The sequence below is a fragment of the Hypanus sabinus genome, chromosome 20, assembly GCF_030144855.1.
Source record: "Hypanus sabinus isolate sHypSab1 chromosome 20, sHypSab1.hap1, whole genome shotgun sequence".
Classification (NCBI taxonomy): domain Eukaryota; kingdom Metazoa; phylum Chordata; class Chondrichthyes; order Myliobatiformes; family Dasyatidae; genus Hypanus; species Hypanus sabinus.
In genome coordinates this window covers 46,012,345-46,037,320 of record NC_082725.1, presented here as the reverse complement: position 1 = coordinate 46,037,320, position 24,976 = coordinate 46,012,345, and the positions used below count along the sequence as shown (strand labels likewise).

Sequence of the window (24,976 nt, the reverse complement as noted above, 5' to 3'; positions counted from 1 at the left end):
GATAGGAAGCTGCAGCTCACGGTTTGTGCAAAAACATCTGAGAGTTGTGCAGGAAATGCATGTTGCATTAAAGCAATACTCCCAACAGTTCAATTAGGATTCGTTGACACAAGTAGGGGTCAGGTCCTCCTCACTATTTTGCTTTCCTTACACTTGGAAATGTGCTTGTGCCATGCTCCAGTTTGTGTGGACGCTCCGGATCCGAGCTGTGTGGTTTGCAGATGTATGAACAGAGTTAATATTTCATTGTGTCACCTATAATCTAATTACACAGTGCTGCTAAAATCAATTATCCTGATCTATAAAACTATTTTTAAAATTAACCTGAGGCAACTACCTACCCTTTGAAGTGCAGTGAGACTTTCAGGTTTTTTTTAAAAAGTGCAGCAACCAGCAGTGAATACCAGATGATACAAATCATAATTTTTTTTAAAAAAGAACAGAAATGGCTGACTATAGCAGAAAGATTGATGCAATTGATTGCACAAGAGATAACTGGCTGCTGTATATGGAGTGTGTTTAGCAGTATTTTAAAGCCAATGAGAAACAAGTACCAGTTTTGCTGATTGCATTGGGTGAAAGAGCATACAGTTTGCTTAGAAATTTAACTGCTCCACCAAACAAGCCAAAACGATCTATGCTGATATCGTGAAAGTAATGCGGGAACATTTAGAAACAAATCCATTGTAGATTGCAGAATGTGTTAGGTTTAAAAAAATCCAATAATGATGAGAGTGACAGGGCTGGGTAGCCTTGAGGTCTTCAGTGTGAAATCTAACAATAGACAAGCAATATGGCTTGCATCAGAAGTGAACGGCAAATTAATTTGAAAGGAATCAGACACTGGTTTGGCTGCTTCAGACATTTTACAAAATGAATTTGAACAGCATTTCAAAGGTACTAAACTGAAGCTTGCAGGTACCTAGCTAAGAACGTATATGGAAGAAAAAAAGACTCCTGTGGGAATGAGATCTGTAACAGTGAAATACAACAACCAACAAGCCACATTGTGCTCGTATGTGGTAAAAACAGGAGGGCTAACATTGTGGGGACATAATTAGCTGAGATAACTACAGCTGATTGGAGATCCATCCACCAGTTGCATGCCACATCCCTTGCAAGAGAGGCAAATGAAAGCCAATTAAGAAAGGTACTGGATGATGCCAGAGTAATATTCATGGATAGCATTGAAAAACTCAAACATATCAAGGGTAAAATAATGTTAATTAAAAATGCCATACCCAAATTTTGCAAACTTCATCCAGTTCCATGATAAAGTAGATCACATGGAGTCTGAGGAAATTTTTTCCTAGGTTGAGTGGAGCCCATGGACAACACCAGTGGTTCCAGTAGCCAAGGAGAATGCATCTGTCAGAATCTGTGGTGAAGAGTCCATACTGTTTATCACCATAAATATTCACAAGGGTCTTTCTTGCTATAATAGGCTTATTCTTGGAGTAACATCTGCACCTGCGCTCGGGCAGAAGGCTATGGACCAGGTGTTGCAAGGCTACAAGTCATTGACATCATTGTTCCCAGTGAGGATGACGCGGAACATCTTTAAAATCTCATGACAGTGTTAAAAAGATTAGAAGATTATGGGCTCAGAGCACAATACAGCAAGTGTGAATTCTTTAAACCAAGCTTCGCTTACTGTGGTCACACCATTTACGCACAAGGGTTACACAAGTGTGCTGAGAAAATTCAAGCAGTGGTGGATTCTCCAAGGCCGGAGGATATGTCGCAGCTGTGGTCTTTTGTTTTAGGATTTGTCAGTTACTAGAACAGGTTTCTGCCAAACCTGACTACTGTGCTCCACCCTTTGAACTCATTCCAAAATATGGTAATGAACAAAGAGGTGGCTTTCCAAAATGGTAAAGGAAATGGTGACATCAGACACTGTACCTGCACGTTATGATCCACGTCATCCAGTGAAGCTTACCATGCCAACACGTCCAGAAGAGAGGTATCCAGAGCTTTGAGATGCACTTCCTGCAGTCCCAGAGTCAATTCCGACAGCCATCGTGGAGGGGGTTATTTCACAGCCTCAAGTCTCATTTGCCAAGCAGAGTGAATCTCTTTCTCTGTTCCCCCCTCCACCCACCCCTACTTGCCAGGAAAGACGTTATCCCACAAGAGTAAGAAATCCTGCACAGATATATATGTATGTGTGTATAAGTTAAGACACAGTTTATAATGAGCTGGAGTTGTTTGCTGAGCAGGGAGCAGTGTTGTGTATTTGATATTTCAGAAATATTTTAGTACAATGGTAGTTATATTTGATCTAGCATTCTGTTTGCTTAAATAATTCATTATGGGTTACGTTTATATAAAAAAATACATGAATTACGTGTCATGATGCTACTATGCCATACCTCTCACTTAGAGTAAAAGTGAAGTACACGCGCTCCTTGGTTTGCTTTCAAGTAGTTTTAATGTTTCGGAGTACAAAACATAACCAGCAGGTACGGTGCATACCAACAGAGTAGTTTCCATCACCAGATGCAGAGGACCATTGTAGTTTGTGAGTTGGTGAAGGAGGGTTACAGAGGGAAAGTTAATTCTAGAGTTGGTTAGAGTAGCACATATGGAAGTGGAGGGAGGGGATGGTGCTGGGTTCACATTAGTGGTCTCCTGTTAAAGCCCGCTTCAGTGTGAGTAGTCACTGTCAGTATTGGTCTTGGATAGACAAAAGACTTTGGTATATTGCAGGAAAGCGTGGATTGCATCTATCTGATGTTGTCAATGTTATTTCCAATCCTTGCCAGGCCCAACCACCACCTATTAGCTAAGTCTGGGACTCCCTCCTCCTCACTATTTCTGTTTCATCCCTGAAAAGTCCAGAGGACGCTGCCCAGAGTTTTGTGAATGTTTTCTCCCATGCATGAAGAACTAATTGTTTTTCAAGTCAAATTCATTCACTTATTGGACAAAACCTTTGTATGTGAGAGCTCCCATCCCACCCTGTATAAGGAATGCAAGGGAGTTGTCTCCAGTGTCTGCAGTAGTATTTGACCCTCACCCACACCACTGAGGCCTTGCCTGACCATTTTAAATTTAAATCTGTTGCAATTGTTCAGTGTAATCTCTCTGCTGTTTCTTGCAATAGTGACTGCACTTCAGAACGAATACTTCATTGACTTGAAAGTGCTCTGTGACTTACATGAAATCATTAACCTTCTTGCATAAGTGCGAAGTTTCTTCTCTTCATTGGATATATTATTCAATTTGATGCCTGTGTGGGGAAAATTAATTTCACTAAGTCATCTGAGTTTAACTGATGCAATGTGAGTGTAAAACCTGCAGCTGTTGGTTTAAAGCTTTTTTTATATAATAATGGTGTGATTATACTTCTGTTTCTAGGGCATATACAAATTGTTCCAGTAATGGACTCCTTTGTTTTATGTAATGGTATTAAAGGCTTGGAGCAAAACCTGAATTTTGAATGAAGACGAGATTTTTAAAATATGCTATAATATGTGGATATGTCAAAACTGTGAATGTTGCTCTTTTTAACTAGCTGGCCCAGTTTGACCCAAGTGTGTTTTTGTCCTTTGTAGTTCTGTGCAGAATTGAATCAGCCCATGCTACCAAATGTTCGAAAATGGAAAGGTCCCAGAGGATGCTGGATGTGTGTGGTGTCTGAGAAACCATCTGTACAAACATTCAAGGTATGTTCAGCACACCCACATTCCAAGGTTGACCTGCTGACTCTTTAAAATTTGCAAATTCCAGCTGAGTTATTGAACACATGGCTTTGAATGGACTGAGAAGTCGCCTGGTTTTGGTCACGGTGATAATACAACATGTATATCCAGTTAAGCTAGTGTCTCCAATATTGGCTAAATCACAGTTCACTTGTGTTTGTGCCAATAACGGACACACTTTATCACTTATCCATTGTCTTGGGCAAAAGAAAATCTGCAGATGCTAGAAATCCAAGCAACACACACACACACACACACAAAAAGCTGGAGGAACTCAGCGGGCCAGGCAGCATCCACAGAAAAGAGTATAGTCAACGTTTCAGGCCAAGACCCTTCATCAGGATGGGATGTTCTGATGAAGGGTCTCGGCCCGAAACATCGACCCTACTCTTTTCCATAGATGCCACCGGGCCTGCTGAGTTCCTCCAGCATTTTGTGTCTGTTCTCTTGGGAACTGTTTATGTTGCGGCTGATTTCATTCTGTTGGTTCATGGTGCCATTTTGAAACTGAAATGGAACTTTGTACTTAGCATCATGGGATTTGTGATGAAAGTAGACTATGCTCCACAGTAGATTTTGGGATTGTTTTTCTTGCTTCCCACTGGCCATTCTAAGATTTCTTTCTCTTGCAAGGAAAGATCCATGATTTGGCATTATTAATACTGTTTCTTCAGTATTGCCATGAAGAATAGGGCACTTGCTGCACTGAACTTGCCTTTATATGGCAACTTTCTCATCCTACCAAACACTATATTTGTTTATCACGTAGAAGGGTGGCATTCAGCCCATCAACTCCATGCTAGCACTCAGGCCAATCCAGTTCCCCCTTTTTTTCCACGTAATCTGATTTCTCACATGTGGCCGTTTAAATCTCTGTCCTTCCATCCGCCACACCCCACCAAAGCTCCAGATCTACAACTACATTCGGAGGCAATTGACAGCAGCCACTTAGCCCAACAACAAGCATGTTGGTTTGACATGGGAGGAAACCAGATCACTGAAGCTGTATGACGGCCTCAATACCAAGCTCACTCTGCTGCAGCTGAATTAATCTAATAGGGCCAGTCACTTTTCTTTTGTAGACAAGCAGCCACAGTTTGCAGAGACTGTGATTAATGGAAAGATTGTGCTATTCAAATTGCACCATGTTTGCTCTGAAGGGTTTACAGGGCCATCATTTAATATCTTGTTTAATGCAGCTCCATTTCAAAATCACACTGGCAAGCTGGCCTGCAGGTAGACTTGATGTTATCATTCAGGACTGGTATTTATGACACCAGACTTAATGTTGTGTTTCCCTGAAGCAAGAGGAGTAGACTTGTTTGCTGTGTTGTGCAAGAGAGTACCTCATTTGTGTTCTCTTTCTCATTAACCTCACTTATGTTCACTGTCATAAGGCCTGTTTGCTAGGTTACACAGTCATCATGGTGTTTAAAAATGAATAAATTTGGAAAAGGCAACACTACTCCTGCCGACTTGTCAGAGCCATCAGTTTGTGGATCCCCAACATGGCAGACTCAGAGATCAGGCACATCTCTGCAGTCCAACTATAACAGTTGAATCACGTTCACTACATGTGATCCACTGTCCCAAGTGTGTTATTGCTGTAAATCTAGGAAGAGATGCTGTTACGCTGGGATAGGGAACAGATTCCTTTATTAATTTTGCACATACTCAAGATTTGTTTAAATTATGTTTTATTAATACAACCCTAGTTTACAATTGTACCTTATTTACATCTATCAAAGTGTATTCTGACACACACATATTTTTGAAGTATTAATGTAGATTCCTATCCACCAAAATCTTTATCACTTGCTCAACTCTTGCACCACACTCCCCCCCCCCCCCCCCCCCCCACCACCACAATTGCATTTCTAAATTGGTATGTCAACATTTTATGCTTACCCTTGGCCCAGCGATAGTGTTTGCAGTTCTGGGTGTGAAGTTCATAGACAAAACTTGGCAGGTGTGGTGGTGACGGCCGGAAGGACTGCCCTTTTGGAGGCGGTGATTTGCATGTTTAGCCCATTCCAGCAGCCTGGCAATACGTGCCCCAGTTCGTCTGGGCAAGCAATCACCTCTGCAAACCCCAGATATCCCAAGCTTTCTTCACACCCAAACAATCGCTCTCATGAAGCATAATCTTAAATGTAGTACAGGAAACCTGGCAGTCAATATGCAAGGATAAACTTAGATGCAAGGAATGGACATTAAAAAAGAGCCCATTAAAAACTTTTTCAAAATTAAAAGCATTACTTGTTTTTGTTTTGCTTTTCCACCTCCCCTCCACCTTTGAAAACAATTATAGGGAAATTGTTCAAAGCACAAGGTTAGTTAGAGAATGAGAGAGAAGTTCTGTCAAAGTTTTCTAACTACATGTTAGTAGAGCAGGTTCCAGGATTTTATCCAAAATGGGGCCAAGCCAGTAAGAATTGACTGATTACTTTGAACAGCAGATAGATTTACTCATTGCCGTCTTTGTATTTGTTGCATGTTTCCTGTCAGGTGGAAGATGTGCTGATGTGCATTATCTTGTGCATACTGTAAGTTGTTACTGTGTATGATGCAGATTCTTGTTTAGTCACCATTTCACATGCCCTAAACTTGCTTTGCTAAGTGGTCTTCCTTCTCTCTCATCAGAAGCTGAGTATTTAGGGTAAACTTAACAGCCAAACCTATAAACTAGTTGTATTTCCATACTGGTTGGAACAGAATCAATTTTGCACAGACCTGTGGGTGGATGGCTGCTCCCTCTTGTTCTGCACAGTGGTTAGTTGGTGCTGTTTTGCCTTGTATTTAGAGAAGCCACTGTGTTGTTCTATTGTTAGGATGTCTGTGAATGCTTTCAATGGGTTTTGTATCATGCAATACTCACAGCATGGGACTGCAAGTGCACATATTTCAGGGCTTGTTACTTGCAAATAAAACTTATTTGACAATTATACCATAATTTGATGTATACAGTAAATCTGCCAGGGAATATTTCTGTGCCAGTGAATTGTGAACCTTAGACAATGTCCTGCTAACCAGAACTATCACAGGCCAGTACGTGACACGACAGTGATGTGCTTTGAAGTACGGACTGTCAAGAGTGGGTTCTGTTTAAACAGACATTCATAAGTCAGTTTTGTCTATAACATACAAGGCTGTTCAGCCCATTGAATCTATTCTGCCATTCCATTGCGGCTGATCCCAGATCCCACTCAACCGCATACGCCTACGCCTACCTTCTCGCTATATCCTTTGATGCCTTGACCAATCAGGAAGATATAAAATTCCGCTTTAAACATGCTCATGGACTTGGCCTCCACTGCAGTCTGTGGCAGAGAGTCACTACTCTCTGGCCAAAAATACTCCTCCTTACCTCTGTTCTAAAAGGTCGTCCCTCAACTTTGAGGCTGTGCTCTCCAGTTCTGGATAAACTGACTAGAAGAAACATCTTCTCCACATCCAACTTATCTAATCCTTGCAACATTCGGTAGGTTTCAATGCGATCCCCACGCACTCTTCCAAATTCCAGTGAGTACAGGCCCAAAGCTGCTGCACGCTCCTCATATGTTAACCCCTTCATTCCCAGAATCACCCTCGTGTACCTCCTCTGAACTCTCCAATGACAACATAGTCAATATGTGATGGGATTCATTCATATGTAGGAAGGTCCGGAAGTCAGGTGTTATAACCTGGGACTGGCGTCCAGTGTCGAGGCTTGAGTGCAATTTAACCAATTATAGAACCATGTCCTTGCTTAGGATGTGAACAATACATTGTTTATCTCAGTTTGAGGAAATCGTGAACTGTCCTCTTCTTGCCACCTGGTGAAAATATCCCCCACAGCACTGGATAAAGAGTTCCAAGATTTTGACTCATAAAAGGAATGGTGACATATGAACAAAAGCTTAAGTATAGTGTGTGAGTTGGAAGGTCACGGAATCCCTGTGCAGTTGCTCCCATTTTCCCGTTCAAGGTCGCAAGCTTGGGGACGCTGTTGAAGGAAATTTGGCAGGTTGCAGGTTCAGTCCTTGAGAAATGCTCACTTGGCTGACATAAGCTCGGATCGTTCCAGAGGCCACAGCTTTTGTGAAAGGAAAAGAAGATCAGAGTTAGCAGTTGTGATCTCTACAAGTCCAGTGGTGCATGAAATGAAACTAAATATACATGGTCCTTTGAGTACACCAAGATATTGAAATATCTTTGACGGTCAGATTACTGATGTTCTGCCCAATAGTTTTCAATCAATCTTAGTAAAATATGATTGTTCTTCTATTGCTGCAACTGAAGTAAGCTGCCTCGTCACATATAGTACTGTATCAGCTACACTAAGGAAATTGGGTTATGTGCACTTGGGTCACTCCAGGACTGTGAATGATGCTGAATGAATGCAATTTGTCTCTTTCATTCATTCAGGTTGAACAGGTAAAGAAAGGCCACACAGGAGAGGAGATGCTCGTCATGAGGTTCATACCTTAGTGAGGGAGGAAGAGATGAGCCACAGCTGATACGTGTCTGATGTTGTGTCTGTGTTTGATCTTGAGTTTTGTTCTTTCTCAGAGTGCTGAGTATGCTGGTTATCTTTGGGACTCCAGCGCTGGAGTCGACATGAGGACTGCAGTCCTTCTGGATAAAGCACAAACCAATGGGAACGGGAAGCCTTGCGTATCAAGGCCGTATCTTGCACGTTTTAAGGTGAGTGTTTTCATTGGGCCTGTTTAGCATCTCTGCTCTTGCCTGTATTGAAAAGGGGTCGCGCTGGCTAGTTATACACTTAAATGTGAGCAGCAATAACCTCTTTTTAACCAACCCCTCAGTGAATCAAAATGGTCAATACTTCATACTGGGAATATTTCAGACACTTCATTCTACTGGTGGTTTAAAATCAAATTCTTTCCTTGGACTCATCAGAGTTTTGTTGCTTTATGTGGTATTGTGAGCTCTGGATAATTAAAAGTGCATTGTAGTCATTGCAAAATCCCTAAATGAGCTCAGGCCTGGAATAAACCATGTCATTGCCTCAATGACCATTTTAAAATTTATAAAATTTTTGTCTATGACCAAAAGCTAGATCGCTCACAACTGAAGTAACTTGCTAAGTGAATGGCTAAACTTTTTCTTGTAATGCCTTGTATGAAATGGAGCATTTCTCTGCCTATGTTCTAGTACCTGTGTTGTACTGGGAGGAAAGTTTGCATACAGTATTTACTGTTTCCACCATTGCAACAAAGATGAGCAAAGAGTTTACATGCTCAGAAGAGCCATTCAGCTGTACATTGGTTATGTGGTTGTAGTCTGGGGAACCAGTACGTCCACTTTATGTTTGCATGTTGCAGATAAGAGAAACAGTAGTGAGAAAAGACTTGATGATCCTGTCTGTCTTGGTGTTGGTTGAAAGACCGACATTAAACGATGGGAGAACTTGAGACTGTTCTGTGCCAAAATTCCAAGACAGGGTATCATATTCCCTCAGGACTTAGTTAATACCTCACATGAAGTTTGAATCTTTGATAGTGTAGCACTCACTGCCTTATTTTTGCGTTGAACTATCAGACTAGATATTATAACCAAATCTTCGTAATGGTACATTAAGTTGCATCTTCCAGACCCGAGAGAGGCTAACAAAAGCATAGGGTCTTTCCAACTTACAATGAACCTTTCTGGTCCATGCTGGTTCCTGGTGGTACAATCCCATCAGTCTCATTACCCCTCTCTTTTCCTTTCTGTGGTCCCGTAGTGTCTCCCTCACCTGCTCACCAACTCCACTGTGATTCTTCTTCTGTTTCCCTACACTGAGCAGTAATTAGCAGCAGCAGTTAACCTTCGGGATCTTGAAGCACTCGGGGAAAATCCATGTGTTCACAGGAGAACGTACACACTCCACACATGACACCTGGAGTCGGGATAGAAGTTGGGTTGTCGGAGCTCTGAGACTCTGTAGAATCCTGCTGCCCCATAGGAAGAAAATGTTCTACATGAGTTAATCTCCTGTCAATTTTGTACACGAGAATTTTAATTTATAATACAAATAACTTTAAATTGAATCATAGAGAAATACAACATGGAAACAAACACTCGAGCCCATCTTGTCCACACAGGCCAAGGTGCCTTCCTCAATTAATTCCAATGGCCTGCATTTGCCTCATGCCCTTATACTTTTTGTTGCCGTTCATTGTTTTGCTAGTTCTGGTTGGATGTTTCCTTGGAGATTTCATCAGTAAACCTCCTACCTCCCATGTTGCCCAATCAGTCAGTTCTTCATTTCCAATCGTTTAATAAATAGAAGTTCAAAATAAATAATAGCCGCATCTTTTTTTGTGTGTGTTTATTGAATTTGTCAAAGGTAAGGTACAGGAAACTAATCGTGATTTCTTGGAGACTCTGGGATGACCCAGAGGCTGGGTGAAACCTGATAGCATACAGCATTCCCCTGTAATGGATCTTCTTGGTGTGATTTCTTTGCAGATTGGAACTGTTGATGTTACTTTGGTAAATGTTCATCTGAAAGGAGATGTCACTGAGGAGGAGAAGGCTCATTCAGATGCCAATAAAGTCTCACTGTTTACAGGCACTCTTCAGGAAACCCTGAAAGGTATAGCACCATATCCATTGCAAAACTAAAAATCATAATCTGTTTTATTTCTGTCTTCTTCATCTTCTGAGGACATTAGTCCATGCTCTTCCTGGCCTCTAGGTTCCCAGCTACTTCCACGGCCACTTTTTTAGCCAACTTTTACACATCCTCTTTCTAAATGAACATCAGTCAGCAGGGAGAAAGAAACTCCAAGAATCTTACGCTATTTATAAGTTTGACAGACTCAACAAAGAATTGAACTGTTTAGTTAAGTTTAATTGGCAGTTAATTTTGAAAGATTTTGCCCAAGGGAGGAGTCAAGGCCATTGCATTCTTATTAAAGGTGTCCATGTGCAAAGGTGCTGAGTCCTGCATTCCAGTGATTGTACTCTCAACTTGATATCATTTATCTGTTATAAAATGGTTGTCAAAATTGGCTACAAATGTTAACCTTTTACTATAGTGAATAATAATAAATTTTCCTAGGTGTTCTGAGTAATACATTTATTTCTTAACCAATATTACTAACACATATAATCTGTCATTCTCATTGTGTTGTGTGTATGAAAACCCATTCTTGCATTGGCTGCCGCATACTGGGCTGCAAAATGCTCTGGGACTTCCTGAGGTTCTAAAGGAAGCTGTAGAAATGCAGGATAATTCAGGCACTATGTACCTACAGTACATTTACTGAAGGGGATGAGGCCACTTGCCTCTGATCTGCTCTGTGGAATTGCTTTTCCTCATGGCAGTTTCTTGACTAGTGTGCTATGCCACAAATTAGATTCTTATATTTTCCAGTAATATGAATCAATTGTAGTTCAGCCTTTTAAGCCAAAAATCCTCTTAGAGTGACCTGGGAGGTTACATATATTTTCACTATGCGATGAAACTATGCCGCTGCCTTCAGTGCATAGATTACAGCTTTTCCTTTTTAGAATGTAATCAGCAAAAAGCTTTTTTTTCTTTCAATTTAGTCAACACAAGGATCTAAAGAAAAATAGTAGGGGCCATTTGTTCCATTGTCCCTATGAAAAGATATAGATTTAGTCCTCCCACCTTAGATTTACTCAAGTAATTCCCTTGTTGAAACTTTGAGATGGTGTTCCAGATTATAACATCTCACTGTACTTTTCCTCATGTCAGCCTTGGTTCTCAATCCAACTAACTTGAATCTCTTCTCTGATAACCTGCACCTGGCACTGGAACATTTTCTTTTAACTGTAAGAAAATCATTCATGGCCTTGAACACTTTTTAATCAAATACACTTCTAATCTTCTTTGTTTTCAGAATAAGCCTCAGTTTTCCAGTTCTTCCACACAACTGAATCAGTCATCCCTGGCATCATTCCAGTGAACCACCTCTTCCTACAACATAATCTCCAGTGTACTAAATGTAATCCTCCAGTTCATAGTTTAATCTCCTTGTTTTTAAACCCAGTTGCCACGTCTGTTCAATCAGTGCTGTAACAGTCAGAGTAGAGGGAGAGAGGAATTGTTCTAATGGAGAAAGAGGAAGTACAAAGGAAAGGGAAAAGAGGAGATCTTATTGAAGAATTCAGGGAAGATTTTTCACCTGGCTACAGCATCGGGGACCATTTAGGACTGCAACAAGGAGAAATTTTTGGAATTCTCTGCCCCCAGTGGGATGAGGAGGCTCAGTGACTGCATTCATCAATATGCATTAAGGGAATTCAGGGTTATGGTTCTAATGCTGTGAAATGGAGCGGAGGTAGAAGTCCAACTGTGATCTAAATGAATAGTGGAGCAGGATCAAAGGGCCAGATGGTCTACTGCTGCTTCTGTTTCTAACATTCTCATGAAAGTGTAAGCAGTCCTAATCATTGCTTCAAGAAAGACAAAAATTAAACACAGCTGGCAAGGTTCAGTAGCTGCAAAAATTTGCAGCAAATTCTGTTCCATAATTGCAAACTAGCATAGACATGATGGGCTATGTTGTGTATTAAATTTTGATAAATATTGTAAATATACTGTTTGATTAAGCATTTTTTGTCATTTACATAAATCATTACAGGTTATTTGCAAAAGTAAATGAATGGCATATGTCATTATACCACCGTGTCATATGTGTTTACCTCACTCAAGTAAGAATGAAGTAGAAACATTTTCCCCTGGGTCAGTGTTTTTCTTTAAATTAGTTTTATGTTTTGGAATTATAAAACATAACAGTGGCAGTGAGTAAGTTTTAAAACTAACCTGAGACGTTGAAGCACAGTGAGACATTCAAGTTTTTTAAAAAGCACTGTGTGCTTTTTTTCTTCAGCGGAGAGAAAGACAGTTGAGTTAAAATAAATGGCAAAAAGCAGACAAATTTCACGGGTTCATAAACACGAGTACCAGGTGATAATAAAACTGCTGAAATTGCTAGCTACTTCAGAAAGATAGAGATGTTTGATTGCACAAAAGATAACTGGATTTTGTACACTGAGCAAATTGAGCAATATTGTGAAGCAAGTGAAATAGCCAATGATAAATGAGTGTCAGTTTTTCTGAGTGCAGTTGGCAGAAGAACATTTAGTTTGACTCCTCCAACCAAACCAGCCGAAATGAGTTTTGCTGATATCATGAACATGATGCAGGAACATTTAGAACAGAAACCACTGTTGATTATAGAATGCTTTAGTTTTCATAAGCTGAATCAAAAGGAAGGGGAGTCCATTTCAGTTTGCTGAAATTGAGGAAATTATCTGAGTATTATCAGTTCAGAGATGGGCTTAATGATGCACTGAGATTGTTTAGTTTGTGGAATTGTACGAGAACACATTCAGAAATGGCTTCTAACTGAAGCACAACTTACATTTAAAAGAACAGTTCAAATTGCTGCATCAATGGAAACAGCAGACAATTGAGTTGCAGTCAGGACTGAAGGTGAGCGTGAACAAAATTGCAGCATCTGGACAGAAGCTAGCCTGGCTGAACAAATTGTGTTACCATTATGGCAGGGATTCACATAGAACAAGCCATTGCAGATTTAAAGGTGAAACTTGCAGAAAATGTACACATACAAAGAGCACTTAGGGCAGACAAAAATAAATGGATTATGCAGAAAAGAGAAAATGATTAAAAAGTCAAGTTGCAGTTGCAAAAAGAGCATGAATCTGAATGCTGTTGATGAAAAATCTGAGAGTGACACAGGACTGTGTAGCCTCGAGATTTACAATGTGATAACTAATAGACGAGCAATATGGCTTACAACCAGAAGTGAACAGCATATTAAATAGAATGGGATTAGACACTGGCTCAGCTGTTTCAGTCATTCGGCAAAATGAATTTGGTTGGCATTTCAAAGATACTGAATTGAAACCAGCAGATATCCAACTAAGAACTTGTACTGGAGAAAAGATAACTCCTGTGGGAATGACATTTTTGCAACAGTGAGATGCAACAACTAACAAGCCACATTGGGCTTGTATGTGGTAAGATCAAAAGGGCCAGTATTGTGGGGTTGTGATTGGCTGAGACAGCTACAACTTGATTGGAGATCCATCCACCATTTGCGTGCCACATCCCCTGCAAAAGAGTAAACCGAAAGCAAATTAAGAAAGGTACTGGATGTTGTCGTAGCAGTGTACAAGGATGGCATTGGAAAACTCAAATATATTAAGGGTAAAATAGTGGTAAATAAAAATGCCACACCCAATTTTGAAAAGCTCATCCAGTTCCTTATACCATCCTTGATAAAGTAGCCAGTGAGCTAGATTTACAAAAGGTTGAAGGAGTTCTTTCCAAGGTTGAGTGGATCCTCTAAATTCATCTGGAGACAACACATGGATCAGTTAAGAAGAGCAGAGTTGATTGTTGGAGAAGAAAGGTGTCTAGAGCTGTCACAAGCACTTCCTGCAGTCCCAGAGTCAACTCCTACAACACTATGGAGGAGGCCCCAGAAACTGAGATTGGTTCAAGCAGAGTGAACTCCTTGTCAGGAAAGGCGTTATCTCACAAGAGAGAGAGGACTAGAGAGGAATACATTACGTGTTTAAGTTGAGATGCAGTCTATATTGAGTTGGAATTTATAGCTAAGCAGGGAGTGTTGTGTATTTAATATTTGAGTAATATTGTAAATATATTGTTTTATTAAGTTTTTTTTTGCTGTTTATATAATTCATTATGGGTTATATGTAAAAGTACATGAATGGCTTATGTCATTATGCCACCACATCATATGTGCTCGCCTCTCTAAAGTAGGAATGAAGTAGACTCTTCTCCCCGGCTCCATGGTTTCCTTTCAGTTTGTTTTGGAATTACAAAAAAAAATAACATGCTGAATGGCCTGCTCTTGAATTGTATCTTTCTCTGTGGAATTGTGAACTGACAGACAAAGGTTAGCAGGGGAAGGGTTTGAAAGTGGTGGAGAACTCCCTTGATCAGTGTGGTTCTAGCTCTGTTTGGGTTATAGCTGTTGTTTTGCCTCATCCAAAATCTCACCTCTTTCCGTTAAACAGTAACATCACAAAAATCTGTGAAGCTCAGATTTAAACTTAGTGATTGGCCTAACATCAATTACTGTTTAAGAGGAGGGTCTGATTTTCTGCCACCTTCTGTGCATACAAGTGTTTCCTAATTCTACTATTGAAGTGTCTCGCCCTAATTTTGTGACTATACCTCTCACTCCGAATCCAACAGAAACAGTTTCTCTATCTATCCTACTTCTTCACCATCTGTATCTATTTTTAAAAGTTCTAAAAATCACTGTGCAGGCTTCTGAATATTGGAGAGTACAATCCTTCATAATATCTCTTCTTGCAATTTATTCCTTTCTGTCCTGTTAATATCCAGATATACTCTTTTTTGGACAGTATACAGTTTCTAAGTTGCAATACCCAGTGCTGATCTTAATATTAAATGGTGGAGCCAACCTAAGGGGTCATTGACTGACTCCTGTAGTTTAATTACTTCAGTGAGGTCTACTTCTGTCCTCTTCCTTTCTTTAATCAATTGAGATCTTGTCCCTCCCATAATGTGGTAAAACTAGAACTTGGGTAACAATAAAATAACATAGTTTTTGATTGTAATATGTGAAAGAGGGGAAGATGGTTCAGAGAAGAGTGTTTTGCAGTATCTGCACTGAATATAAAATTGATAAGCCTCTTAGATCATTTACTATACTTGACTTTGTCATCCGTATATATTGTTTATCATGCCCTCCCAAGCTCCTATCAGATCTTGTGTTACTAAGTGCTGGCCTATTTTGTAAGTGCCCTACGTTCAGTCTCCTTGATCGATAAAAGATAGCACCTTGTTTATCTGGAATAATGTCCATATACCACATCTTTCCCATTTATTCTATTAACATCTTTTTTTCAAAGTTTGAAGTCAATTTATTATCAAAGTACATATATGTCACCATATACAGCCCTGAGATTCATTTTCTTGCAGTCATATGCAATAATTCCATAATAGAATAATAACCATAACAGTGAAAGACTTGGGCATACAGCCAGCAGGCAAAAGACAGCAAAATGTACAAATACAAAAAGAACAAAATAATACTAAATAAGTAAGCAATATTTTTGAGAGTGTGAGATGAGGAGTCCTTGAAATTGAGTCCATAGGTTGTGGGAACATTTCAATGATAGGGTGAGTGAAGTTATCCTCTTTGGTTCAGGAGTCTGATGGTTGAGGGGTTATAACACTTCCTGCACCTGATGGCTCGTTTTTAGGTGGTGGGGTGAAGATGTGTCTCTACTGAAGGAAGTGCAAGACACTCCTTCCCTCCACTAGCTTGCTGGTTAGCTTTAGGCAAAGTGTAGCACCTGCTTAGCACCCCCACCCCACCCAAAATCAGGGGCACGTGAAACCATGGGAGCAGGTAGTTGACGGTTGCGTGAGCAGCTGGTGCATATCACAAGCCCTGAACACTAACGCCAGACAGATAATCTTTGAAGAATATTGACAATGGCTGGGGTCACCACCCAGTTGTAAAGACACTGCCCAGAAGAAGGCAATGCCAAATCACATCTGTTGAAAAATTTGCCAAGAACAATCATGGTCATGGAAAGAGCATGATTGCCCACATCATATAACAGGGCACAGAAGGAACAAGTGTCTTTTATGTAATTTAATACAGCCACCTGTGGTACGTTGTAGTTTATCTTTGTATTGAAAGCTTAGATATATACTGTATCTTTCTGTCTCAACATTTAAATAATTTATGCTTGCAGCAGTAATGGAAACCTTTATGTTGATACCTGCCACTGACTCTGCTGGCCTTCGGCCACTAAACTAGTTAGGTCACTAGTTTACCTCTAGTTCCACGAGATTCAGCTTTAGCTAGCAGTCTGCAGTGGGGGTCTGCCTCAAATGCCTCCTGAAAGTAGGAAGCATCTGTATAAGGAAAATCCATTATTTTAGATTTCTCTTCAAAAAAAAATCATTCAACTGCAACCTACTTGTTTCATTTTCAGGCGAAAAGGATGTTATTATTTTGGGGGACTTCTGTCTATCACCCGACGCAAATGATTTTGACCACCTACGGAAAGAGAGGTTTCTTCACTGTGTCCCTGCAAATACTTTCACCAACATCAGCACGAAGAATCCTCAGGGGTCAAAGTCTACAGACAACATCTGGATTAGCCGCACGCTCAAGAAGACCTATTCAGGTAGAGTGGGGCCCGATCTGATGAGATCAGTTTGACTAATGATATAAATCTACAAATTGTGTCACATATCTGCAGAAGGCGTACAGGACTGTGCAAAGGTACAGTACTGTATTTAACGTAGAGTAGTGAGCGAGTTTATAAATGTGGGGTAGCAAAGGATGTTGGGAAGGCCAAAGGTGGAGCACGTGGGACAGTGGGCAAAGAAGGAGTGCCAGGTGGGAGGTGGCAGAGGTACAGAAGCACCCAGCCCTGAGACACCAGGCAAGGTCATTTGATTCCAAACAATTGGGTTTACTGATCATTACAGAATGTCTTTCTGGTCCTTCCCACTCCCTTGCCCTTTTCCCATCCTTGATTCCCCTCTCCCTGCCCCCTTCCCACTCTCATTCCACAGTAGAGACTCATATCAGAATCAAGTTTATCATCACTCACATATGCCATAAAAACTTGTTCTTTTTTGCAGTAGCAGTCCAGTGCAATACACAAAATTAATGTAGTACTGTACAAGTCTTTCGCCCAGTGCTTTTTATTATATATGCTTAATATTGATCGAGTGTCCCTGTTCAGCTATTTTTGTTAGGAGAACTAGTCACTGTTACGAACCCCGTAACTGGGTGTCTTACCAACAAAGATAGGAGTATCCGTTGGAGTCTGATGATACTATTTTTAACAGTATTTATTAGTAAAAATACACAAAAATAATATCAATGCAAATATACAGATAATAGACGTCATCAATACTAAACTTAAAAGTGCGGGTATAATAATAATCAATAAGAAATAAGCTCTATCGTTGTCTAGGGGATAATGAATTGTCCGATGGAAATATAAAGTTCAGTTCAGTTCATGCAGGCTGCGGTAGTTGTTGGTCTTTGTTGCAATGGTTGGCGAGAGAGAGAGAGAGAACAGTAACAGCTATTGACTTGCTGACTTTCCTTTACGATCTTGATCAGTCGATGTGTTGTTGTTGTGGCCATTCACGTATGACCCCTCCGTCCTTTAGCTAGACCGTTACGTGGTGGACTCGTTACCCAGGCAAGGGTGGACACACACACAAGCCCCCACCAGTCTCGTAGCGTCTCTCTTGTTGCGTCTGAGGGGTGTTCCCCAGACCTTACTTTTATCCCCACTCACAGGGTCTCAGGTGTCAATCAGGTTGGGATGATGAAACCCATCAAACCCGCCCACTCTGGTTGCCCCCTGAGGGGTTTCAATGAATAGAACAGTACCTAGTACACAAACCTTCTCCAAAAGACAATAGCAGTAATCAGTGGTTCCGTTCCGCTTTTGTTAGGAGGAGACATTCCACTTTGTGTATCTCTGCGTTGTCTCTCTCTCATTAACTGACATGAGCTGTTTATCAATAACAGCTGTCTTGGCAGATTTCCTTTTGTCCCTTTCATTTCCTTGGTAGCAGCCTTGAAATAGTAGCGATTTGCGATTTCTCCAAAGGTGGGGGGGGGGGGGCGACTTTGTACCCTTCTGCCCATCAGAGTTGTTCATCATTCGTAACATCACACATTGTTAGCAAGTATTATTTGTAACAAACAAATATAGGCTTAGCATCTGTTCAGTTTGTCTGTCATTGAAAATGCATCTGATGAATAACAGTGTCTCGCTCCCACACTTCTTCTCCATGTTGGGATGGTGACCAAGCCTTGAATGTTGGGCCCTAATGCCTTGTTACTAGAAAAGTGGTAGCCAATCTACAGCAGGTTGATTTGCAGCAATCGTAATTTTTATTTTATTGGACGACTGGCTTCACAGGCTGAGCTAGCATTTAAGTGCCCATCCCCTAGTTGCTCGTGAGAAGCTACCTTCCTTGAAGCCCCTCAGTCATAGGGATGTGGGCCCACCCACAATTCCACCAGGGAGAGAGTTCCAGAATTTTGAACCAGTGGCAGTGAAGGCACAGCGATGTATTTCCAAGTCGGGATGGTGCGCAGCATTGAGAGCAACTTCCAGGCGGTGTTCCCATGCTTTTAATGCCAAAGTCCTTCCAGCTGATAGTTTATGGGTTTGGAAAGCACTGCCTAGTGGGTTGCAGCAATGTATTTGGCAGATACTGTAGACTATACTACTGTGTATCACAAGAGGAAGAATGATGGGCTTCTCTAACTGTGTCCTAAATGGTGTAGTTTTCAGTTTTTTTTCCGAGACTTGAAAACTGTCCAAATAAACTTAAGTAGGGTATAAGCATTTAATTCTAATAAATACTATACTAACTTAAGCTTCTAGGACTTCATTAAATGCATGAAGTAAATTAAGAGAAAATAAAGTACTTCCCGACACTCAATCAAGATACATGACTCCTGTTATGTGGATTGGGTTGTGGTAATTATTCCAGCCATGGCTAATATGAAGCTGGGGAGCCAGGTAAAAAACTACCCATAATACCTTACACAGAAAATCTGTGCTCCACTCCTAGACTGAGTGATGAGTGCAGAAGCAGAGTAGGAGATCAGGTGGGTCAACATCTTAGTTCTAATCCCGTTGCTTTAGACCATAAGACCTGGAGCAGAATTAGGCTATTCACCCCATCAAGCCTACTCTACTGTTCGATCATGGCTGATTTATTTTCAATCTCAACCCTATTCTCCTGCCTTCTCCCCGTAATATTTGATGCTCTCATTAATCAAGAACCTTTGAATCTCACTTTAAATATATCCGATGACTTGGCCTCCACAGCCATCTGTGCAATACATTCCACAGGTTCCCCACCCTCTGGCTAAAGAAATTCCATCTCACTTCTGTTCTAACGTGATGTCCTTGTATTCTGAGCCCTCTGTGCCTAGGCTCTCCCACTATTGGAAATATCCTCTCCAATCCACTCTATCTGGGCCTTTCAATCTTGGGTAGGTTTCTTCTAAGCTCCAGTGAGTACAGGCCCAGGGCCATGAAACTGTCCTCCTGTGTTAACCCTTTCATTCCCAGGATCATTCTCAAAAGCCTCCTCTGGACCCTGTCCAATGCCAGCACAGCCTTCCTTTGATAGTGTGCTTGACTGCAGGATGCTCGGAAAAAACAATCTTACAGGCATTCTACAAGTTCCTCTTCTTGGTATCCAGCACCAACCTAACTTTCCCCAGTGAAATCCCCCATGTCTATTGTAACAAAGCCCTCTTTATGTTTCTCTCTATTTCCTGTTGTATTTTATACTCCAATCCTGGCTATTGTTCAAAAGCCTGTATATGACTCTCCCCAGTGTCTTTTTACCCTTCCCATTTCTCACAAGGATCCTGCATCTTCTAAAGTGATGTCACCTCTTTCTAAGGATTTGATTTCACTTTTTACCAACAGAGCCCCCCCCCCCCCACCCCCTCTGCCTAGCTGCCTGTCCTTTCGATACTGTGGATGCTAAGCTCCCACCTGCGGTCTTCTTCCAACCACAACTCTGTGATGCCTACGTCATAGCTGCCAATTTCTTACTGTGCTGCAAGATCATCAACCTTAGTTTGTATACAATGTGAAGATTTAACATCTTCAGTCCTGTGTTCACCATACTTTTCAATTTTGCTCCCATGTTTCCAGAATTTAAATTCTCAAGCCTTTCTAAACTTACTGTCATTCTATTTATTCTGGAGATGTTTGTAAGCTCTCCTGCACTCTCCTTCCCTTTTACTTTATCCTCCCTTTACAAGCTGTTGGTCTCAATACTATTTAATTTAAAGCCCTTTCAATAGTGCTAGATATGTTTCAGCAGAGAGCTATGCGATTGGAACAGCTTCCTCCTTCCCCAGTGTTGGTTACCTTTTTGGTTCTGCGTTTAAATTTAGTCCCAAGCTGCTTAAAATTCCTTTTACCTTATTCTTATTACGTTGTTTATACCCACATGGGCCACTTCATCTGGATCATTCCCCATCCCACTCCAAATTCCAGTGTAAGTCGGATGAGATGTCCTGAGCCAGGCACTGTGCAGGCAATACAGCCTTCAGGATTCTTGATCTTTGTGACAGAGAACTGTCTCTATTCCCCTCTCTCGTACCCTCGAATGGTTCCCTGAATCATGGCAGCACAGTTTGGTCATTTATTTTTCCTGTCGCCTCCCCTCTCGTCCTCAAAGAGAGCAAAAAAATTCAAGAGCTGAAGAGCTGGGCTCCTCCGTCACCACCTCTTGGACCCCTCTTACCTGCCTCACTCACAGTTTTCTCTAATGGATGTGACTGCCTCCGGAAGCAGTGTCCAGGTATTTTCCCCCCTCCGTAATGCACCTTGAGTCTGAGTTCCTCGAGCAACCAACGTTTGCTGCAGTTGTGGTCCTCGGGGAGCCACAGTCGTGTCCACCAGCTCCCACATCATCCGGCTAATGCACACGGGAGTTTGGGGCTGAGAGGAAGATTGGATCAGCCAAGATGAAATGGCAGAGCAGACTCAATGGGCCAAATGGCCTAAATCTGCTCCTGGATCTTAAGGTTTTATCTTCTGATCTTGTATCATTACTTTAATTACTTGTAATTTGGAGTCTTTTAAGTTAACTACAAAAAATAGCCTTACCTGATACTCACCTGAGGCTGCTTGTCGAGTCGGAGTTTTAAGACGCAGGTGAGGAAGTCAGAGACGAGCGGGACATTGCCACCTGTTCTCCACAGAACTACTGGGCAAAGTTAAGTATGTTCAAGCACAGTAGATTGCTGTTAGAAATTGGAATCGAGGGACATGTAATTAAACTGAGGATATGAATTTTCAGCCAAAATTGGAATAACAGGGTACTGAGATCTGTAATTTTCACAGATAAAGCTGGTCTGATCTTTATCTGGAATCGCCACCACATGCTTTCCAGCAGGAGCAGCTGAATACACTTAGCAAGGATCTGAACGATCGGTCTTCTACTCCCCTCACCTGGAGCAGTGCCAGAAAGTGCCTTTTTTCCACCCTCCTTGAGGAGATTAGTTTGCCAATGAATTTCAGATGCACCTGCTAATAAAAAGGTAGTGAGCCATCAGCTCATAATGGGTGTTAGCCACATAGTAAATTATCGAGGTCTTTACCGTGAGCATTGTAAGAAAGTGCTTATGATTAAGCCATAAGTGGAATTGAGCTTTAGAAATGGAATACCACAACCGGTTATAATATCATGCGTTTAACTGATAAACTGAGAACAAACTTTACCCCATTATTGTCTGTTTCTGAATCAGGAACTTGCCAAATTGGTGCAAAGCAGGGTCACAGAAGACATGACTTAATGGAAATCAATTGTACACAAATTGTGCCATTAAAATTTTAGAAGAAACTTTCAAGATGATGATAATATTGGGAAGGGAAGGGTTAGATGAACATAAAAGACAATAGAAGTAACTGCAATAAACAGATGTTTTAAACTTAGTTAACCAACAGTTTTCTGGAACAGAACCTAGGAACTGCCTGTATTGGGGATCAACTTTGTGTTTTTTAACTTCTGACATGCAGTCAAATTCTTGTTTTTGAAACACTAGATCTGAAAGTAAGTTATCCTGCTTTTTCTCTCCATCTCCTTCTGGTTTTCTGTAGCCTGCCTTCCTAAACGTGTTTGTTTTCTCCTTTTCTCTCCCACCACAAGGTCACTGGTCGGTTATTAGGGAAGGTCTAACCAACCCCTGGATTCCTGACTGTTGGTCATGGGGAGGAGTTGCCTCCGAGCACTGCCCGTTGTGGGCAGAGTTCTACGTAGAAAAAGACTTGGGTAGGAAAATCCCATTTGGAAATGGCAGCGCCGTGACTGTTGAGCAAGCTAATGGTAGCACCAAAGATGAGCGGTGACATCGGTCACAGTTGTTGGACGTTTATTACAGAACGAGTACTCATCAACGAAGCCAGTGAGCAACTGAATGTGAAAGGATCTAATCTGCCTTTTAACAATTAACTTTCAATTGTGATGTGGTCAATTTCTGCTGCAAATGAGTGTGTTTTAAAAAATTAAATAATAGGTTTTTTTTAAAGTGGGGAAAGAAGAGATATTTTAAATGGGGGGTGGGAAGGAGAGAAGGACACTTTATGCCAAACAATTTGGCAACTTAAGTTGCTATTAATGTACTTTAAAAATACACAGTGGATGGTATTAAGCTCGGTCACTTCATCCACTCTCTCCTTTGGAATATTTAAAAATACTGCACTATTTTCATTCAGTATCACTAACACTGCTTGAATTTGGAAGCTAAGATGGAAAGCTACAGCTGCTGTTGGCATTTAATGCTTCAGGTATAAGTGAAAAGGTTAACTTTTTGTACATAAATAGTGGAACAGATATATATTGTGATTTTTTTTTTGCTTTTGCACAGAGTTTTAGGATGTATTTGTTCCTGTTCTGCCATTCATCATATAAAATGATAAGCAATAGTAGATTATATTTGTACTGAGCTTGTGATGGTAAAGTTTGTTTTTTGGAAAATACTTGGTATGCTCATATTGCACCGTGTTGCACATAAGCATCACACTGCTGGTGTGGCAGTCCACATTTTATGTAAAACCAGGGAGTTAAAAGGGAAGACTGCGTTCGGCAGTAAAATAGCGAAAGCACAGCATAGCCGTTGTCACAGTCTGACACTTAATTGGCTGTGTCCTGTGGGGTCTGTGACTAGCATATTTTAACGGTACAGTTTATGACTGTTACTATAATTACCACTTGTAATATTAACTTGTATGATACTCTGAAATTGCACATTTAATTAAAGAGCTAATAAATTTAACAATATTTGAGCAAATTGTGGCTATATCATTATTGTTAAGTGTATCAAAGTTGATTAAAACATTTGCTGCATTCTGATCACAGTCCCCTGGTGTTCCAAAACTGCAGTAATATTTATTCCCTCAGGACTGAGAATGTTCATAGTCCTGTATACTCTGCCTTCTACATCCTAGTGCAGTTTGGCCAGGTCTTGTTAACCTGTTCAGATCATTAGTACAGCCTGAGAAGGCAAATGAACTCACCACCTGATATGTAACCAGTTTGACCAGAAGGAAAGCTCAAATCCTCTCTGCACAATTCCATATCAAAGCTTCTCAGTTGCTTGATCTTAGGAGCGGTGCCAAGAAATTCAAAGTTCAAGGTAAGTTTATTATCAAAGTACAAATGGCGTATGTCACCCTGAGATTCATTTTATTGCATGTGTACACAATAAATCCCAATAAAGAATCAGTGAAAGACCACACCCAACACGATGGACACCAGTGTGCAAAAGACAACAAACCATGCAAGTACAAAAGGACAAAACGTAAATAAATAAGCCATAAATATCGAGAACATGAGATGAAGAGTAATTGAAAATGAGTCCTTAACTTGTGGGAACAGTTCAGTGATGGGGCAAGTGAAGTTATCGCCACTGATAGATGAGGGATAATAACTGCTCCTGAACCTTGTGGTGTGGGTCCTGAGTCTCCTGTACCTCCTTTCTGACGGCAGCAGCAAGAAAGAAGCATGGCACAGGTGGGGAGGGTCCTTGATGACAGATACTTCTTTCCTAGAGCAGTGCTCTGTGTAGCTGTGCTCAATGGTGGAGAGGGCTTTACCCATGATGGACTGGGCTGTATGCACTTTTTTTTTCTGTCGGATTTATCATTCGAAGTCTTTGGTGCTTCCGTAACAGGCTCTGATGCAACCACACGTTCATAGAGGTTTGTCAAGATTTTAGATGTGATGCTGAATCTTCGCAAACTTCTAAGGAAAAAAGAGGCCTGCTGTACTTTCTTTGTAATGGCACTTGTGTGCTGGGCCCACGTCAAATCCTCTGAAATGATAACAGCGAGGAATTTGAAGTTGCTAACCCTCTCCTCTGATCCCCTGCTGAGGACTGGTTCATGCGCCTTTGGTTTCCTCTTGCTGAATTAGTAGCTAGCTCTCTGGTTTTGCTGACTTTCAGCTGTGGCACCACTCAGCCAGATTTTCAATCTCCCTCCCATCTGCCGATCTGTCACCACATTTGACTTTGCCTGCAAGTGGCCTCGTTAGCAAGCTTAAATATGGCATTGGAGCTGTGTTTAGTCACGTAAGTTTGAAGCAGGTAGAAACCACACGGCTCTGTGGTGCACCTGTGCTGACAGAGATTGTTGAGATGTTATTGCCGATCTGAACTGACTGGGGTCTGCAAGTGAGTCAATCGAGAATCCAGTTG

At 41.1% G+C, this 24,976-nt stretch overlaps 1 protein-coding gene and 1 long non-coding RNA gene across 3 annotated transcripts in view; one reads left to right on the top strand and one right to left on the bottom strand.

Annotated features, from left to right (window-relative positions):
• eepd1 (endonuclease/exonuclease/phosphatase family domain containing 1) overlaps positions 1 to 23,560 on the top strand; it is a 137,875-nt gene extending 114,315 nt beyond the window's left edge. For both annotated transcript variants that reach the window (XM_059945427.1, XM_059945428.1), the window contains exons 5-9: positions 3,561 to 3,671; positions 8,259 to 8,393; positions 10,164 to 10,290; positions 16,698 to 16,892; positions 22,429 to 23,560. In XM_059945427.1, the coding sequence (XP_059801410.1) occupies positions 3,561 to 3,671; positions 8,259 to 8,393; positions 10,164 to 10,290; positions 16,698 to 16,892; positions 22,429 to 22,628 (768 nt within the window). In that variant the 3' untranslated portion in view covers positions 22,629 to 23,560. The remainder of the gene's footprint in view (positions 1 to 3,560; positions 3,672 to 8,258; positions 8,394 to 10,163; positions 10,291 to 16,697; positions 16,893 to 22,428) is intronic.
• On the bottom strand, positions 6,045 to 16,691 carry LOC132378487 (uncharacterized). Its single transcript, XR_009507053.1, has 3 exons — positions 12,490 to 16,691; positions 9,448 to 9,643; positions 6,045 to 7,782 (listed from the first exon to the last, which is right to left on the bottom strand). It is a non-coding gene; the product is annotated as an uncharacterized LOC132378487 (long non-coding RNA).
• Positions 23,561 to 24,976: the final 1,416 nt, after the last annotated feature.